General features: G+C 43.2%; 2 protein-coding genes and 1 pseudogene across 2 annotated transcripts; all 3 read left to right on the top strand.

Moving 5' to 3' along the window:
• The first annotated feature begins 1,352 nt into the window (after positions 1 to 1,352).
• LOC103705679 lies at positions 1,353 to 3,316 on the top strand (annotated as a pseudogene).
• A 3,806-nt stretch (positions 3,317 to 7,122) lies between these two features.
• Positions 7,123 to 14,796, top strand: LOC103705680 (transmembrane emp24 domain-containing protein p24delta9-like). The gene is made up of 4 exons (XM_008789486.4): positions 7,123 to 7,554; positions 7,651 to 7,860; positions 13,845 to 13,921; positions 14,430 to 14,796. Exons 1-4 carry the CDS (start codon positions 7,321 to 7,323, stop codon positions 14,572 to 14,574), a joined length of 666 nt encoding a protein of 221 aa, XP_008787708.1. The 5' UTR covers positions 7,123 to 7,320; the 3' UTR covers positions 14,575 to 14,796.
• Positions 14,797 to 15,137: 341 nt separating this feature from the next.
• LOC103705681 (pentatricopeptide repeat-containing protein At5g56310-like) lies at positions 15,138 to 18,864 on the top strand. Its single transcript, XM_039129998.1, has 2 exons — positions 15,138 to 17,732; positions 17,811 to 18,864. Exon 1 carries the CDS (start codon positions 16,060 to 16,062, stop codon positions 17,587 to 17,589), a length of 1,530 nt encoding a protein of 509 aa, XP_038985926.1. The 5' UTR covers positions 15,138 to 16,059; the 3' UTR covers positions 17,590 to 17,732; positions 17,811 to 18,864.
• Positions 18,865 to 19,267: the final 403 nt, after the last annotated feature.

Below are 19,267 nucleotides of genomic sequence, written 5' to 3'. Positions count from 1 at the left end.
CTAAACTTTAGAACATTACTTTTAACTATATTCATGCTATGATAAAATTAAAAGTTTTGCTCCGATACATTTTATTTATTCTAGATGTGCATAGTTTTGAAATGATATTTCCTTCTAATTGGTTTGATAACTGAATATACTTCTTTTTTCTCATGCTCATTCTCCCTCTTCTTCTCGTTTTCTATCTTTCCCTCACTTCTCCTCTCTTGCTCACGTTCTCTATTTCTTTTGTACCTTTCTCTCTTTCCCTTTTGCTCTCTATCTCTCTTGCTGTATGTTAGCAACAGTTGTCAAGAGAGAGAGTACATTGTGTTACGGCAATGGTGGGAAAGGTCTATTCAATGAAGAGTGAGAGCAAAATCAATCACAAGCAAACAAGATACCAAACCCTATATTTTTCACATGAAAGCCTCCATCCTTAATGGTGGTAGAAGAGGTGGGGCAGGCTTTGTCATTAGGGTCTCGGACTCTAGAGTTATTGCTGATGGTAAGTGCCAAATCTTCGACACTTCTATTCTGGAGGTGGAGTTGAGAACGACGTGAGCTGGTCTATATTATGCGTGATGTGTTCTGCGGGCCAGAACAGTTTTTTTTCGAGGATGACTTGGCCACAGTAATTGACTAGAACTAGGAGGCACCGGTGGTGTGGATGGGCGCCACTCTCCTGCTCCGGAACATCCGAGCCATGGTAAGAGGCGATGTTGTATTCTAGGTCGGACATGTTTATAGAGAGATTTTGTCCATGATCATTCACCCTGAGAGAATTCTACAAATAGAAAAAAGAAGCAGCTTAGAGCGCTCTGTTATATATTATTTTTTATTATTTTTATTTTTTATTTTTTTATTTTTTTTGATATATCCATGTTAGAGGTGTACTGGCCATCCGCTGACGGAGTAAAACAAAAAACCGGGACCCACTACCCGCGCCCTCCCGGACAGCAGAGAAACCGCACTCCCCCTTCGTACGCTCTCGCGTTCCTCGTGCAGCCACCTCCTGTGCGCGCTTGACAGAAACCACTGCGTAAAGCGGATAAAGACACGGCGGCACCTCCGACTTCCCTTTCCCCATTATTTCTCTGACTTGATTGATTAATAATTAAAATCTCTTCACCCTCACGCTAAAGCGCTCCGCTCTAATAATTGCATCCCACTCTAATAATTGCATCCATCCATCTGCCCGTGGAAATTACCAGGTGTTACCGATGTTAAAAAAAAAAAAGGAAATTACCTAGTGCGTTCTCTTCTGCCATATGGCGCACAAAAAAATAATCATAAAAGAAATACAGATGTACTTACATGAATAACGTACATGGGTTATATTTGTCTCTGGAACTCGGCCTGTTATTACTTACTAACCTGACCGGGTTCCCACGCTATGTGATCACACAACTGAAGTCTTGTGTTGACTTTCTCATCAACCATGAAATTCTATTTAGGGAGGCCGTCCCCCTCGAGTCTTCCCTGCTCCAACCATCCACCCCCATTGCCATGCCACCGTTCCCTCTCATCTCCCTCCCCTGATTTGGCCAATTCCTCGTCGCCGGCCGGCCATTATGACTGCCGGCACCGGAGAACCGGGGTCTCAGGCGGCCGGCAACCGTGATCTCCTGCCGGTACCCCGCAGCCAGCGCACGGCCACGGCGTGGGACATGGCCGGCCTCTGGGTGGGGATGGTAACCGGCGTGCCGTCCTACTACATCGCCGGCAGCCTGGTGGAGGAGGGCATGGCCTGGTGGCAGGGCATCTCCATCGTCGTCGCCGCCAAGGCCATCCTCCTCCTCCCCCTCCTCCTCGCCGCCGCCCCCGGCACCCGGTACGGCCTCCCCTTCCCGTCCTCGCCCGCGCCGCCTTCGGCGTCCGCGGCGCCCACGTCCCCGCGCTCCTCCGCGCCCTCGTCGCCTGCGGCTGGTTCGGCATCGAGTCCTGGATAGGCGGCCAGGCCTTCTTTCTCCTCCTCCCCTCCTCCCTCCGCTCTTCCTCCCTTTCCCGCCCGCTCCCCTGGCTCGCCACCTCCCCCTTGGAGCTCGCTTGCTTCCTCCTCTTCTGGCTCGCCCAGCTGGCCGTCGTATGGAGAGGAATGCGGGGTATCCGCCAACTCGAGAAGTACTCGGCGCCGGTCCTGGTGTTCCTCGCCGGTCTCCTCCTCGCCTGGGCCTACGTCCGGGCCGGCGGCTTCGGCCCCATCCTGTCCCAGCCCCCGCGGCTCACCTGGCCCCAATTCTGGGTCCTCTTCTTCCCCTCCCTCACCGCCAACATCGGCAGCTGGGCCACCATGGCGCTGAGCATCTCAGACTTCTCGCGCTACGCCCGGAGCCAAGCCGACCAGGTTCTCGGCCAGCTGGGCCTCCCCCTCTTCATGGGCTCCTTCGCCTTCGTCGGCCTCGCCGTCACCTCCGCCACCGAAACCATCTTCGGCCGCCTCATCTCCGACCCCATCGCTCTCCTCAGCCAGATCGGCGGCCCCTTCGCCAAAATTCTCGCCATCCCAGGTATCACCCTTGCCATCCTGACCACCAACATCCCGGCGAATGTTGTTGCTCCGGCCAACGCGCTGGTCAGCCTCAGCCCCTCCACCTTCAGCTTCAAGTCCGGTGCGCTGCTCACCGCGCTCGTCGGCATCGCCTTCCAGCCGTGGAGGATCTACAGCTCGCCCGACAGCTTCGTCTACACGTGGCTCGTCGGGTACTCTGCCGTCATGGGCCCCCTCACCGGCGTCCTACTCACCGACTACTACGTCCTCCGCCGCGGCATTCTTCACGTCGACGAGCTCTACTCTGCTAGCTCCGACGGGGCCTACTACTACCGCCACGGGTATAACGTGGCGGCGATGGTGACAGTGGTGGTAAGCATGGTGCCGGTAGTGCCGGGGTTTCTTCACAAGCTGGGGATGCTCGAGTCCACTCCGGCGCCCCTCATCTTTATCTACAACGTCGGCTGGTTCTATGGTTTCTTCTCCTCTGGGCTGGTGTACTTTGCGCTCTCTCGCTGGAAATGGTTAAATGGCGGTGGTGGTAGGAGTAGGACTGCTTCTTCTTCTTCTTCTTCCCCCGGTTCCTTGATGGACCCACTACTTGGCGGTGTGAAAAATTAATAGCTGGTGAACTCCATGTATTACTTTGTTACCGAATTACCAAGAAGAGTGGAGTGTGATCAGCTCAGGAGCCTCGCTCCACCTCGCTCATGTCAGCTTCCTCCATGTATTGCTTTGTTACGGAATTACCGAGAAGAGTGGAGTGTGTCCTAGACTTTATTTATCAACCAAAAAGGGCTATACTGACCGGTGAAAAATGGATCGAGCTATTCCTCATTTCTAGCATGAGAAAATGTTTCTTGCTAGCTTTAGAGGATGACAAAGTTATTCATAAGTCCAATTTCTCCCTCCTCCTTTTGGCTAAGATCCAATTTTCTTTCACCGATATAACAATCTAATGACTTTTATTGACATTAAGAACATTCCAAAAAAAAAAAGCTGCAACAAAGTGTCACTCTTCTTTTCTTTAGAATCATTAAATAGAATAACAAGAGATGAGGGAAAACAATATAAAATAATATAAACAAATTACCTTAGTTTCCATGTTTAAACTAGCCTTTACTGTATCTTGCTCATTAAAACATAACCAAATAAACTAAAGACTGAAGATAAATAACAATATATAATTGACTTCTAAGTAGAGTTGTCATCTTTATTTGATAACTATTCTGTAATCCCTAATTAGATTACCTATCCATGAAGTGGAAGGGTGCTGGTCCACTTGTGCATTCTTTCAGCTGCTTAATTCTTACTTCTAAAATACTCGGACTGAGAACAGCAAAAGTATCTCAACTTTAGATACCTGCATGGTTTTGTAGGTCTTTTGTTGAAATTCTATTTTTGTTAAAAAAAAGAAATACCTTCATGAGTTGGTAGGTCTTTTCCGTTTAGATGTACCATCTAAAAAGAAACTACAAATTTTAGGAGTCCTCTATAATTAGGTGGTGCAGAGCCATCTCTCAGTTGAATATCTCAAAAAAAAATAAAAAAATCCTAAAAATACTAAATTCCTAAGTGGGATAGGGCATACATTATTACCGAATACTAGCAACTGTGGTGCAACAGAAGATCCATCTTTTCAAAGACGTTGAAGTTGAGCCAATTTCTAAGTTAATGTGAATTATAACCAGTATTCTAAGTCGACTTTTTAGAGCTGATATGAATTCGATTTTTTAGAATTTATAAAGTTAAGATATACTCAACATATAATTCATGAACAACTTATTTATTGCCAAGAACATAACCAACTGCATCATTAATAATAAGGCCTACACAAAGTTGACCAACCTTCGCGTCGTGAGATACTAAATCCATGTTGATTGAGAGGGCCTGCCAATCCATGGGTCATCGAGAAAGCTGCTTGATAGGCTAATATTGCTTATGGTCCCTATCAGGCTACTCCTATTACGTGCTGCTTCCTAACACCACCAAGAACTAGCACGAGATTTATAGTTCGACGAATGACCGCTTGCACCCCCCACCCCCCACAAAAAGAGCATACATTATTTTATACTATTTAAATTATCTAATTTTGTAATGCATAATTTAAGAGTCTTTCAGTCACATCATTTTTATGTGTCCGCAGTGCAAAATGTACTAGACCAATAAGATTCATTTGAGTACCGTCTAAGTAATCTCTCTATATATATATATATTTTAAAAGAGGCTCACCTAATTTGAGCTGAAATTTTTCCTAGTTTTTTGTTTGATGCAAAATAGTTATAACTTGCTTCACAACTCCACCACAAGGATAGATTAGCCTTGCGTCACAATTGTTTCCCTTGAAAGGTTTCCTGGTAGCTATAGCAAACAAATCCAACTTGAGTGAATTATTTGAGGCCAAGGCTCTCTATCAACTTCTTTGAGAAAACGATTTCGTGTATCATTGGAGAGCCATTTAAATCATGAACAGTTTTTTTGCAAATGGATCTGAGATGATATATGATGGTACAATTATAGTTTATGATTTGACTTGCTATATCCATATATGGAAAAGTTGGGACGAGAGGATGACTGGAAATAGCAACATAGTTGCACACGACCCCCAAGTCCCTAACATCGAAAGGACAAGTACGAACCCAAATCCAACCGGAAAAGCTATAATGGCTACGTTCAAGTTTTGGCCAGAATTGCAGTTAAAAAACTCTTCTGATGGAACTTGTCCACCAGAGTTTCATCGGCATCCACAATTTCGGAGAGGGCTCCTGGGTACCATCTTCCATCTCTGCTACCATATAAAGCAAAACCAAGTACCACCTGATATGGAGAATTACATACGGAGAATTACTTTATAGCAATGCTTTAGCACCTAAAATAAATAACCTATGAACAGATTAATAAAGCCTTAAGCTATTTTGGTTGCCAAATAAGTTGCTCTAGGTGTAAATTGTTTAAATTACTTCTAAGGTAATTAAATATGGAATAAATACTTCACTTAATGTAAAGTAGTACTGCTGTTTGCTTTAAAACAGCTATTTATTTTCTGGAGTAAGGTGGGTTAGGGCCTGTCTTGTTTACCAGATACATTTAGATATGGTTAGATATCATTATCTTTGAGGAGAACATACCGGTGGAAGAGAAGTTGTTTAACCATTCAAGGAAACCCGGGTTCAGTCCAATTCTAGAATCCTAGTATGGCATAAATGACTTTTAAAGGCTAGTTTGAAAAATTCAGCAGGATTGAACTGAATTTTCTAAAAGCTGTATTTTAGTCTAAATTCTATCCATGAGCTTGGCCTGTAGGAATAAAAAAAATCTTCATAGCTCCCTCACTTTTTTTGTTCCACGGGATTTAGTTTGAGGAGGTGTTGGATTATCCGCTCCTTGAATCTAATGAAAAATCCAACTCAATTCTGCTGGATTTTTCAAACAGGCCTCAAGAAAGAACATAGTTTAGAAAATGATGTGGGGAGTTGCACCAATATCCTCTTGCCACATAATGGGAGCTCCATAGCATTACTTCATAGTTCATTTGCAGGGATGGTTTGATCCATGGGGTTCCTGGATTGTGCATTTCTTCTTCGACCACCTTGTTGTTCTTCTTAGCTTTGATTAGTTTTGAAGTTTATCCATGAATAATTTATCCCTCCATCTAAACAAGATTGGCGATAATAGCTGGTGCAGGGCACAGAAATGATCTTGGTTTGTTGCTGGTCCTTCCTCTCCGGTTCCAGGTCATAAGTCTGACGTTTTGGGGCAATATATTCAATGGCTTGCTCTCACAAACTTAGCTGACTGATTGCATGTTGAAGGAGCTTCCTGAATTACCAGGTCCAAAGAATTCAGATGGAGTAATTAGACAATCATGAGCTGGAATACAAATGGGTTCGATTTGGATAATCAAAACTTCCAGTGCAGGGAACTTGGCTACTTGATCCAAAATATATATGTAACCTAAAGACTGGTCTATATGCATCCATTCTCATGAGGTTAGTGTTTTTCCCTCAGTTTGTTAACACTATACCCATATACTGGTGAAGCAGCAGCCAGCAGCTGCAATCTCTTCTCACAAAAGCTAAATTATACTTTGAATCCATATCATTGGTGATTTTTTTTTTTTTTAAAGTGATCTGGACTTGGACCTGATTTATATTTAGCCCAAATTGATTGTCGAGCAGTGTACAAGTCTTAACGTATCCGACTCAGACTCACCGACTCGATCGATCTCATGTTACATCTGCTACCTGAACATAGACTTAAACCTTATCTGATCATTGGATGGGTAGGATTTGGAACTTTGGATGATTTAGACACAAACAACTTAATGGGTATCCAAAGCCAATCCAGCATGATAGCACCCTACTTCAACCTAAATTGGGACCTTTTCACCTCCATCCAATCCCAACCTGACTCCATAATTTCCAAGCAGGATGGCTACATCAACTTGCTTTTCCATGAGAGTTGCCTCAAGCTAGAGATGCCAAGTCCCTGAATTTGGTCAGGTTGTCCAAGCCTTTACACCCAATCCAACCTAACTCTAATCACTTTAAGCTCAACAAAACAAATTAAACCAAACACAGCTTCGATCGGCCAGTTATGGTTAACCCAGCCCACCCTGCATCGGCAGCATATCTCCAGGTCCACGTGGCAGGAACCGACGCCCCTTGCGGGCTTCTTTTCCTCTGACTTCCGGAGATCGCACCTTTTCTTTTATTTTCCTCTCCGATATCCGTCTCCCCGCCGACCCTCTCCCGATCCGAACACGGTCGTAGAGAAGAGGAAGAGAAAGGAGAGGAAGGGAAGGCGTCTGAATTCTTTTTATAATTTTTCCTTTCGGGAATCACGACAATATGGGGCCAGGAAGAAGAGTAGGAGGATCCGCGGGTCTGCGCTTGGTGCTGTCCCTGGCGATGGCCTCTCTCTTGGCCTTGCCGGCCCGATCCCTCCGCTTCGACCTCCAGTCGGGGCAGACCAAGTGCATCTCCGAGGACATCAAGCTTAACGCCATGGCCGTCGGCAAGTACGGCGTCGTCAACCCCGCCGACTCCGGCCCCCTCCCCGATTCCCACCGCGTCACCGTCCGGGTATGATAAACCTAGCCCCTTCTCTTCTCAATCCCAGATCCTCCTCTGATCTAATCTGATCTAATTGTTCTATTTGTTTATTCGGGATTTATTTAGGTTACGTCGCCCTACGGGAACAGCATCCACTTTGCTGAGAGCGTGGAGTTGGGGAATTTTGCTTTCACTGCGAACGAGGCAGGGGACTACCTGGCGTGCTTCTGGACGCCCGTCCACAAGCCGGCCGCTACGGTGACGCTCGAATTCGACTGGAGGACCGGCGTCGCCGCCAAGGACTGGACGAATGTCGCCAAGAAGGGGCAGATTGATGTAAGCAGTTTTTTTGATGTTTCGGCAGTCTTGTTGGCTAGGGTTTATATGAATTGCATTTACCGATGCGTTTTCTTGTGGATATACTTTTTGCTATCTAATCAGTTACCTGACAAAATCGGAGTTTAGCTGTTACCTGTGAAACATAAAAGCTTTGTTTGTTTTTCTGTCCTCTCTTCCTCGGCTAACCTCACAAACTCCGGAAGTGCTGGATCTTGTTTTGCTATTGTGTGGTTGCTTAGATACTAGGATATTTTTTGTCTTTTCCTCCAAAAATATTAAGAAAGCCTAAAAATGATAACTTCTTAAATGGACTTCAAGAAGCTGCAAGTCACCAATTTTTCTCCTCTAGTTTACTAAAGCTGTTTTGATGTTTGTATAAGCACAATTCTGCTGCCATACTATTGTTTGGGTGATTGTGATATAATGATAATTAGTTGTGCCACGAGCAGAGAAGCTGGCATGATGTGCAAATGCCAGTGATATAAAGGATATTTTCGCAAGGTTGTGGTTTGTGTTCGGGGATGCTATCAGGGGCTTAGAGGCTGTATCCATATTGTTTCCATTGGAAGTACCAAGTGGAAAATATTATAGTTCTTTAGAGTACTCATATGAACCTCTATATCTGTTGTATCTCTTTGTTCAAGATTAAAATTTCTGTTGCAACAAGAAAAGTGCGAAAATTTTAAGGTGAACACGTCATTAAAGTCAAAGTAGATTATTTTGTTGGGCCAGCAATGGAGAATCAGGACATGCTGTGACCTATTGTTGGGATGGCAATATTGCAAGATTTCTTATATATGAATGTCGGATAAATGATAAGTATTTTGGAGTCCTCTGAGTATGTTCATTTTAATGGAAGATTTTTACATGCAAAGACTCATGTCCAACTTGAGAATGAAATCTCCTTTACTAGATAGATACATGTAGTCCTTTAGTCATCTTGAAGAGCATGTCTGTTTTGTCCCCAGACTGTTCTTGTGATGCCTGACCTATTTCAAGAATGCCATTGGAAGGTATGTTTTGAAATTGAAGTTGAGACTCTTCTATCTAGCTGACAAGCAATGTATACATGCTGTGAATAGGAAACAAAAGAAATTAAACAACTGAGAAAGCATAAAACAAAAATAATAACAAAATAGAATTTGTATATAATTAATGAAAATACACTAATATAATATTCATGGCTGATTTAAGTATATCATGTAAAAGTTTGAAGCATAATATAATTGAAGTTGACACTCAGACACTTGGCACCTATGTCGAGAAAGTCGTCACCTGTATCACATGATCAACATGTGAGCTGTGTAAGTTTGGGTCCAGTAATTACATGCTAGATCTGACTATTGCTTTGAAAAGAGGGGCCACTCGCTCTAAATGGGTATTAGAGAAGGGCTCCTTTTTTTTTTTAATTTTAACATGGCAAGAAACATATTGGGACTTCAGAGAGAGTTTGCTGAGGCTTAGAAGGGGTTGGTTGGGACTGTTTGTACAGCAGAGCTGTTCACCCTGATGTGGCTGTTGTGGATTCAGACCGCCCCTGCAATTAAGAGATTCACCCAAGTTTTATAGGCCGTGAAGCTAGCTGGTTGGTGTGCCTTTTTTGTGGACTCTTGGGGGTTTGCTGGGAAGGGGAAAAAGAGGAGATGGTTGGCTAACTACAGCAGCAGCTCGAATCTGCTGTGCGGAGCTATTTTCATATTCCAGCCAATCCTTATGAAGGAGCTGGGCTGCTACTCTAGCGATCACTGAAGAGAGTCAGTTGCTTCATTGGTGCAGAGTGCAGTAAAAAGAGACTCATAAAGAGGGAGAAAAGGGAGATGAAGGGGAGATTTAGGAAATCAACCACTCTTGGGTAGGCCTCATACCTTAACTATTCTTCACGTCAGTGTTCTGTAAACTAACTTAAGAGTCTTTTCACACGCTGCAGAAACCTTTTTGTAGGCCTATTCTCTTTTGTCCCTTTTTCAGGTGGTGGTTTTTCTCTTCTTTTTTCTTGTGTGTGTTGTTTTTTTTTTTGGGGGGGGGGGAGTGTTATGCTATTTATCATGGAGCAGTTTTACCTTCTGCAAAATCCCTTGAATAATAGTTCATGTTTACAAATTGTGTCCATGGGTTATTCCTTATTACATGTAAGGTTCTTGTTCAACAGAACAAAATATCAAGAGATTGAAAACTAAAGCAGAATATTAATAATACAATGGTTATAGCCATTAAACTAATGATATAACGTAAACTAGAACTTGTCTTTGATCTGTTTATAGCTGAGTTAAAGACCGAGTCCTCTGATGTTGCTGCTGGTAGGTCCAGAAGTATGCTGGTTTCATGAAATGGTTAGTTGGATAAAACTCTGTAAAGTTCATTTCCAAAGGCTCCACCATATAAGTTTTATTTGGGTTATATATAGGAGGCCCACTTTATGTTTAATTTTAAATTAGTGTATTGGAATAATTGTGCCTTCTTAAGCTCAAGTTATTTTAAGAGTTTTTAAGAGTTTGTGTAAGGAGAGATATTATACCAATTCCAAGATCCATGATGTGGTATTTCAATTTGGAGTGCATGATCAAGATTTGACACGCCAAATAGTGGGCTTGCATTAGGATTCAATTAATAAACTTTTAGTATAATTCCCTTAAAGAGAGATGGGTTAAAGAAAATGAGCATCTCTATTATTATTTTTCATCTAAGATGGATTTTTTAAAAAATATATACTATACATTAAAGGAGGATCCGGTGCTCTCTTAGGTTGCCAAGTGTTAGCTTCTCAAAGCGTGCAAGGCTTCACAAATCTGCCTATTGCAGGTTGAACATGGATCAAATTAACGAGTTGGGTCACATTTTGCTGGCCGTAGCAGTGGGGTATTTTGCTTGCAACCTCCTGGATGAACTCAAAATTACTCAAAAAAAAAGTGCCATCTCCCACTCTCTGTGGTTGGCCGAGCACCACTACCTCCAAACCTCCTACGCTCTCCCTCTCTATTCGCTCAAAAAAAAAAAGGGAGAGAACCAGAGGAGATAGAGGAAGAGTGAGAGATATTTGATGGGGATGGTTACCTAGGACCGCTGCCGGTGGAGCAGTGGCGACCGTGTTGAGGAGTGGGGGATTGGGGGTGGAGTTGAGGGCATCGACGAACTATTAGTGATTGGGCATGGGACCGGGGACGGCTATGGAGGGAGGTGAGGGACTAAGAGTGAAGAGGAAGATACGGTGCTAGGCGTTGGACTTGGCGGAGGAGTGGTGGCGGCCGGTTAAGGGAAGGCGGAACCCTAGGGAGTGGGGTGGGAGAAGGGATGAGGGAGGGGGGGGGGAGAGGGTGGGGGGGGAAAGGATGGGTAGAAACCTTAGGAAAGTCGACGACGAGGAATCGGAGGGCGACGACAAGGGATCGGAGGGCGACAGCAAGGGATTGGAGGGCAATTGCAGTCTGTTGCTGGTTGAAGCAGGGTCACTGATGGTATGTGTCCGCCGAAGAAGAATAGGTTTTTTGTTTTTTTGAGATGGTAGCTATGTTTCGACTGAGCAATTGGAAGGCGTGCTAGCTCGCACGATTTTTGTGGGGTTAGGATTTTAGGGCTGCCACACACGCATCCCACATGAGCGGGGATACATGGCGGTTAGCAGCATCTGGTCCTTTTTATAGACAAATGGAGAATGCGCATCCCATGATTCCGTTGGCGCCCGCATGTGCATGTGGTCCTCATGACCTTATGTGGGCAGCTGCATAAAGTTTTTTAAAAAATATTTATTTAAACCATGCCGTTTAAGTTTAAGCAAAAAATGTTTCCTCAGTTCACATGAGTCTAGCCATCTCAAAAAGGTATGGTTTCATATTTACTTAAAAAGAAAGTATAGATCCACATCAACCATTCACGTCTGTAAATAAGTAATTGATTGTGCTGAGAAGCCACATGGGAAAGGTGAAATTGAATATAATTTAGGAGTTTGTCAGGTGTTGTTGCAACCTGCAACTGCTGTGAGACAAAGCTCCTTAGAGGTTACTTTTAGCATCTTTATATGGATATTGTGAGGAAAATTTTATTTAAAAATTTTACACAACATACCGCCGTGATTTTTGTTCAAAGTGTAATGAAAATATGGCTGAGGTGATGCCATCGAACACACACACTCCTGAGACCTCACTGAGAAACTGAGTGAGAAATAAAAATATATGAAGAAATATTTTTGTTCAATTTAGCATATAATGATTTAGTTCATCTATACATACTATTTAGCTCACATATCACAAAGTCATGGAGATATGAGGATACATAAAATGTATCTCTGATTGTGTTACACGTGTTCAACATGATTAGGATGACGATCAATGATATAAAAAATTCCCAACTTGATTATTTTCCAGTAGGAATGCTAGAGGTGCATGTGGTAGCCAACACAACCGAAAATCTATTATTTTTTGAAAATTATTTTTTGGTAGAACAATGGAAGTAGCATTTGTGGTATATTTTTTTAAAAAAATAAGATAGACTTAAAGCTGTCTAATTTTTTATAGACAGTACTGCTGTGTTGGCTTCACCTATTCCATAAACAAAAAATTTGCAATAATTTACTTATCTAATTGATTTCCTTTTCATGACTTTATATGATTTTATAAATTTAGTTATGGTTGTAGACTATTCATGCTGCTAAATTGTTTTGATAATTTTTTTCTTTTGTTATATTTATCTTTGTAGGTACAGTAGGTTAAATAAAAAAAATAACATCTTTTAATTATGAGGCGATATAGTGCGTATGATTTTGGGTAGGTTTAAGAATGAATATAAATTACATTAAATTAGGGGTTTTTTTCTTGGACTCTTTTCTTTTGTGAACATTACCTTTCTTATTTTGTTTATTAGTATTTCTCTTCTATTTATATAATTTTGTATCCATATATATTTTAACCATTAACTTTACCAAACACTAGCAATAGTATAACAAACTTCTCCGATCTTTTTTTTTGCCTTTTCCAGCTCCAGCACCAAAAAGAGGAGTAATAGAACCGAGATAATTTTTTAGAAAAAAGTTATTACTATGTGTTTGCTGAAAAAAATTAAGAAGTTTTTTTTTGATTTTTATTATGTGTTTATTAGTTATTTTTTTGCTATTGCTTAATTAGAGCCCATGTACCGCAGGTTACTTGCTAGTGGAAAAGAAAGAAGAAGTGAGGGTGAAATTGGATGAGCAGAAAACTTAGAGTTAAAGAGTTGGAGAGTCACATAAAATGGATAGCAATTCCCTCTTTGTAGTAGTATAGATGTAGATGAATGACATGTTGAAATCTACACAATACTTTTGTTTTACCTTCTTAAGAATTGTGCTCCATGGGCAACCACATTGTTGATGGATGAAGGATTGATTGATGATGACAATGAGTTTGTTGAGTTGATTTTGTGAAAGGAAAGTTTCACGAAGTTGGATATTTCTCTCAATCCTTCACCAGGAAGCACACGAAAATGATCTTGTTGAATTCGTCGTTCTAGATACCATATGGTTTTCAAACCCCCCATACAGTTTCATCTTTTCTTATATTCCTGACAGTAAAGGCTGGACCATGGAAGCTTTTTTTTTATTTGTTGAAATATTCTGTATCTATCAACATGTTGATCCAGCATATTTAACATGATATGAACAACTTAAATATATTGTCATGCATTTTATATGGGCAAATTTTTTGTTCTTTTACCCTTCTTGGATTTACATAATTGTTTATTCAAGAAATTGAATTCTTAAAGCTTCTTAGCAATGAATACATTCTTTCAAAACATGGTGTTTCATTTATGAGTTTCTGTTTGACTTTTACCTGGAAGATGCTTTACAATATATAAAAACTGCTGGTCGTGCAAGTTTGCTTGCTGATTTTTAGTTCATACTTCCTAAAACCATTTCTCTATGATGCAAGGGTGCAAACCTAATCCACAAATTCACTGTCTCAAGCTGGATTAAAGTTTGTGCTGAAAAATTTGTATTATGATTTATGTTGTAGCTTATGGAGCTGGAGTTAAAGAAACTGGGGGATACTGTTAAGTCGATCCATGATGAAATGTTCTATCTTCGTGAAAGGTAATACATATGATATTTAAACATCTCTTTAAATTTTCATTAACAATTTGAAGAAAAGGTTCTCTATCAGAGTGAAATTTTCACTAAGCCAACTGAAGCAAATGGGTTAAAAGGCCTCCCGGCTATTATCGAGTCTATGCAGGACAGATACCCGCAGGTGTAGACTGTCCAGATTTAAACCAGATTGTTCAGTTGGAATTTTATTAATCCACTCAAAACTATCCTTCCCTCTTATGTTGCATCTAAGAGAAGGGTGGTCTGTGATGAATGGTTCTTATCACCTTTTTTTTAATATTTAAAAGGCTACCTCTTGTCAGCAGTTTTCAATCTGTTACATCATAAACACTTCCTTTAATTATCTACCTACATTCTCAAATGCTAAATGTACCAAAAAGTTTTGTTGGTTTTATCATGTGACCACTTGTCCACTAGGTTGCAAAATCCTAATCAGATGTTGTTGTAGACCACTTGCATGCATTGAATATTTTGTTTCCTGATAATGTTTCAGGGAGGAGGAAATGCAAGACATGAACAGAACGACCAATTCTAGGATGGCATGGCTAAGTTTCCTTTCACTTCTTGTGTGTTTATCAGTGGCAGCCTTGCAGTTATGGCATCTAAAGACGTTTTTTGAGAGAAAGAAGCTGCTTTAATCCTATTTTAATCACAGTATGTGCCAGTCGTCATTGTAGGTGTGGGATTTTTTTTTTTTTTTTGCCTTTTTAAAAGTAGGCTGGAGAACTGCATGTATTTGACTTGTGCAATGTAGTCTTAAAGAGCTATGGAACTAGGCCCTTTGATCACTAAACCTGCTGAGTGTTTGCATAAAGTCCACGTGTTTCCCATTAACATATGATCTAAGTTCCATTATGTCACTCAGCCTGTTCATATCTTCCAATTAATTACAGGAAATGAAAGGAGATGAGGCCCCATTATAACATATGCTGCATGTATCTAACGTTGCAAGCAATGGAACACCTGATTTTTGTTATGACTGCAGATGAGAAGATTGCATACCGATTTTGCTGCTTGGATTCACCTCTAGCTTATCTCCTCTAGCTCCATCACCTCTAGCAATGGTTTAGTATCACTTATGCTTGTAATTACATGGAATATGCTTGACAGAGCGTATCATTTGCCTGTTTCAATTCCTTACGGTTTTGAATGTATCCAATATTGATCAGAGGTCATTTTTCCAAATGAACAAAAAGAAGTTGCAACAAGCAGAAAATTCATGTGTCTCTTTGTATAATTGGCTGCTGCTATTGTTATTCTCAACCGAGCTATGCGTCCACAGAATGCTTCCCCAACTTTCTCCTTGAAACAACATTCTTTGTTGGTGCAATCATTTTTTGTACTCGCTCTAAACATTTTGGTCCCCTATCTTCTTTTTCCTCGTGCTTAATCACCCCTTTATTGAATAATTTCCTTCCCTACTGTTTATTAGATCATCTTTTCTAATGTGGTGGATTCAAGCACACAAAAAATTGTCCAGGTGGATCAAAACTGAGTTACTTTTGCAAATATGTGTATCATGAGAGTCTCAGATTAGCATAAGAGCCTTACTTTCATAACTGTATACAGGACACCTATATTTGCGCTATAATTTCTCTGTTTTAACAGCTGTTAGTCCATGCTCTTAAATTTGCCTTCAAAAATGCTTTGCAGGTGGTGTTTATTTTTTTAAGATGCCTTGTCCAAGTCAAAATAATCCGAATGCTTGTCATGCTTCTACACTATACAATATATAGTGGAATGTACAATGTTATGTAATATTTTTTATTATTATTTTATTATATTAAAAATATTTTTTGATATAATTATTAAATAAATATATAAGTTCTGTAGTAACTTAAAAATATAATTATTAAACAACAATAATATTTTGTTGAAAGCTTTACTAGCAAAAATTTTATTTTTAAAAATTTTACTATCAACAGCAATCTCAAATAGAGCTTATATCATCCCTCACCAAATACGTGCATCAAATGTATTAGTAAATCAAATCTGAACTAAATTATCAAAAAATGAACTAAATTATCAAAAGGGAAAACTAAATTTGAACTAAATTATCAAGGCTTGTGGGGGAACTACGAACACTGCTGGCATGGTGGAGTCCAAGCAAAGCCGGGAGTGTAATGAGCGCAGGCGGGGACATCCACCACCAGAATGCCGCCATCTCAGCCACACTCCTCTCCCTCTCCGACGCCATCACCTGCATGCCCCGCCTGAAGCGCATCCACGCCCGCCTCATCCGCCACCTCCACCACCTCCCCACCGCCACCACCCATCTCATCCTCGCCAAACTCCTCCTATTCGCCGCTATCTCCCCCTCCGGCAATCTCCGCTACGCTTCCCTTCTCTTCTCCAACCACCTCCGCCACCTCACCGCCGGCGCCTTCTTCTACAACACCCTTATCCGCGGCTACGCCAACTCCCGCTCCCCCTCCCTCTCCCTCTCCCTCTTCATCTCCATGCGCCGCCTCTCCGTCCCCCCCGACCCCTTCTCCTTCACCTTCCTCCTCAAAGGCCGCGCCCGCTGCCGCTCCTCCTCCTCCGCCGCCGCCGCCGCCGATGAAATCCACGGTCAGGCGCTCAAATTTGGGTGCCTGGGCTCCCACCCGGCCCACGTCCACGTCCACAACGCCCTCATCCACCTCTACGCCTCCCGCGCCGCCCCTGACGCGTCCCGCCAGGTCTTCGACGAAATGCCCTCCCCGGACGTCGTCTCCTGGTCCGGCCTGCTAACCGCCTACCTCCGGGCGCGCGACTCCGACGCGGCGCGGCGCGTGTTCGACGCGATGCCGCGCCGCGACGTGGTCTCCTGGACGGCCATGATCTCCGGGTACGCGCAGGCGCGGCGGCCCCGAGGCGCGCTGGAGCTCTTCCGGGCGATGCCCGTGGCTCCCGACGAGGTGACCATGATTAGCGTGATCTCGGCTTGCGCGGCCCTCGGGGACCTGGAGGCCGGCGAGCGCGTCCACTGCTACATCGAGGAGCGCGGGTTCGGGTGGATGGTCTCCCTCCGGAACGCCCTCGTCGACATGTACTCCAAGTGCGGCTGCCTCCACAAGGCACGCCATCTATTCGACGAAACGAGTACGAAGAGCCTGATCTCCTGGAATTCCATGATCTCGGCCTACTCTGCCCACGGGGACGCCGACAGTGCCACCGCACTGTTCAACCAAATGGTGGAGTGTGGTGAGGGAGTGAGACCCGACAGCGTGACGGTCCTGTCAGTGCTGAGTGCATGCGCTCACAAGGGCTGGGTGGAGGAGGGGCGCAGGGTGTTCGAGGCGCTGAGACAGGGGGATTACGCCGGGGTGGAGGCCGGGGTGGAGCACTACGGATGCATGGTGGACTTGCTGGGCCGGGCAGGGCTGCTGGAGGAGGCATATCGCCTGATCGAAAGCATGCCAATTCCGAGCAACGACATGGTCTGGGGAGCATTGCTGGGTGCCTGCAGGATCCATGGGGATGTGGAGATGGGGGAACGGGCCGTGGAGAAGCTGATGGAGCTGAAGCCGAATGAAGGTGGATACTACATTCTTCTTAGCAGCATTTATGCAGCTGCTGGTCGACCGGTAGAGGCTGCGGAGATTCGGCACACCATGAAGGAGAAGGGGGCCAGGAAGACACCTGGCTGCAGCAGCTGGGCAGGAGCGTAGCCACTGCCATGAGCTGTTGAAAAGCTGTCTTCTTCTCCACTGGCAATTTTTTTGCAGTGTGGCCGCAGTTGCAAAACTCACCAGAGCTGACCAATTAGGCAGGAAGCCACAAAGCTCATGAAAACCATGCCTATGGATTGTTGGTAAGCACTATAAATTTAGAGATGATGAGCTCGCAAAGCTGCCTGGTTAGCTGACTTGGTGTAATATGATATTCTCAGATCGCAGAAGAAAATGGAGGGGATGGCAGAATTGATGCCTGTAAATGGAGTCTCCTATGAATCTTTGAAGAAAGAATCAGCCTTTTAAGGGCATCACAGGTTGGTCGATAGACTTGCAGCAGCGCTTAAGTCGAATCATGGGGCATTGCATAGGTTGCTGCTGGATGCCAGGAAGTAGTAAGGCCTTTACATATTGAATCCATGGGAATTTTTATAGGTTTAGTTTGGTGCACAAAGCGCTTCAGAATCCATCAAACTTGTCTGCCACCAAGAAAGCCATCCAGTTAGCGGCACCATTCGTCTCCCTATAGATATGTCTGATCCCAAAAGAGATGCAACCTCTTGCTAAGCTCCAGATCTCTTGAAGCAGGGGATGGATCCGAATCTCCCTCGCCCACTCTTGTAGCCAACTAACAACTGTAGCCGAATCGCCTTCCAACTAAATGGCGTCAACTTTCAAAACACAACAGCTTAGCATGCTGCTCTCACCTTCACTCTAGAAACCGAGATGTTGAAGATCAGACTCTCAACTGCTGCTTTCACTTTGGAGTTCGAGCTTTTGATTACAAAGCCCGCACTACCCCTTCTACCACTATTCAACATATACCTATTAAAGTTGACCTCGAGGAAGCTCATCCCAGATGATGAACACCAATTGAGACGCTACAAGAGCAGAGAAGAAGTCTCATGTGCCAAAGCTATCATAGGCTCACCAAGATGAGTAGCCTGGATGTTCTCATCAGCATGCAGTCTAGCCCTCTCCAGAACAATTCTCGACGATAGACTCCTCTCCCCAAATATTTAGGTGTTCCTAGCAATCAGGCAACGTATGCAGCCCAGATCGCCACAGGATGTACGTATTTATATATTTGTGTGTATATGTAACTTTGAAAACTTAATCTCTCTTTTCCTCACTTTAAATTAGTCTGCTATGGATTCTTGAAACAAGTAGGGCTTGCGCTTATGGAATTACTTCTTGGTGGATTATCGGCTTGCTGAGCCATGCATGGTATGGCACAAGAGAAAGCTGAGTTCGATTGGAACTTCTTCTCAACTCTTTCAAGTCTCCTTTTTCTCTCAAAAATATTGTGATTTTTCCCCAAATGATTTTGTTGAACTCAACCTGAGCTAACCTGGTCTAAATTGACTTGTAAGTTGTAACCGGACAAGTTATTAGGAAGTCAGCTGGAAATATCGTCAAGCCTTCAGAAGATCATATTCCAGGTCAGGTCAAGGCAAGTTAGAGTTGGGTAGTTTGCCAATAATGCTACCTATAGCTTGTCCCTTAGCCTAACAGCATGACATGATCCAATAGATTTGCCACCAGTGTTTTGGGAAGTTGGAAATCTAGTTAAGCAGAAGGCTCGTCTAGGAGGAACTAATGCTTTTGGCTGGCTTTTAAAATATTTTCTTCTAACAAAATCACAGCCCATTCTTACCTTGTGACTCTAATACAG

The sequence above is a fragment of the Phoenix dactylifera genome, chromosome 9 (assembly GCF_009389715.1).
Source record: "Phoenix dactylifera cultivar Barhee BC4 chromosome 9, palm_55x_up_171113_PBpolish2nd_filt_p, whole genome shotgun sequence".
Lineage (NCBI taxonomy): Eukaryota > Viridiplantae > Streptophyta > Magnoliopsida > Arecales > Arecaceae > Phoenix > Phoenix dactylifera.
Note: the sequence above shows the minus strand (reverse complement) of the source record. Positions and strands in the feature narration are given on the sequence as shown.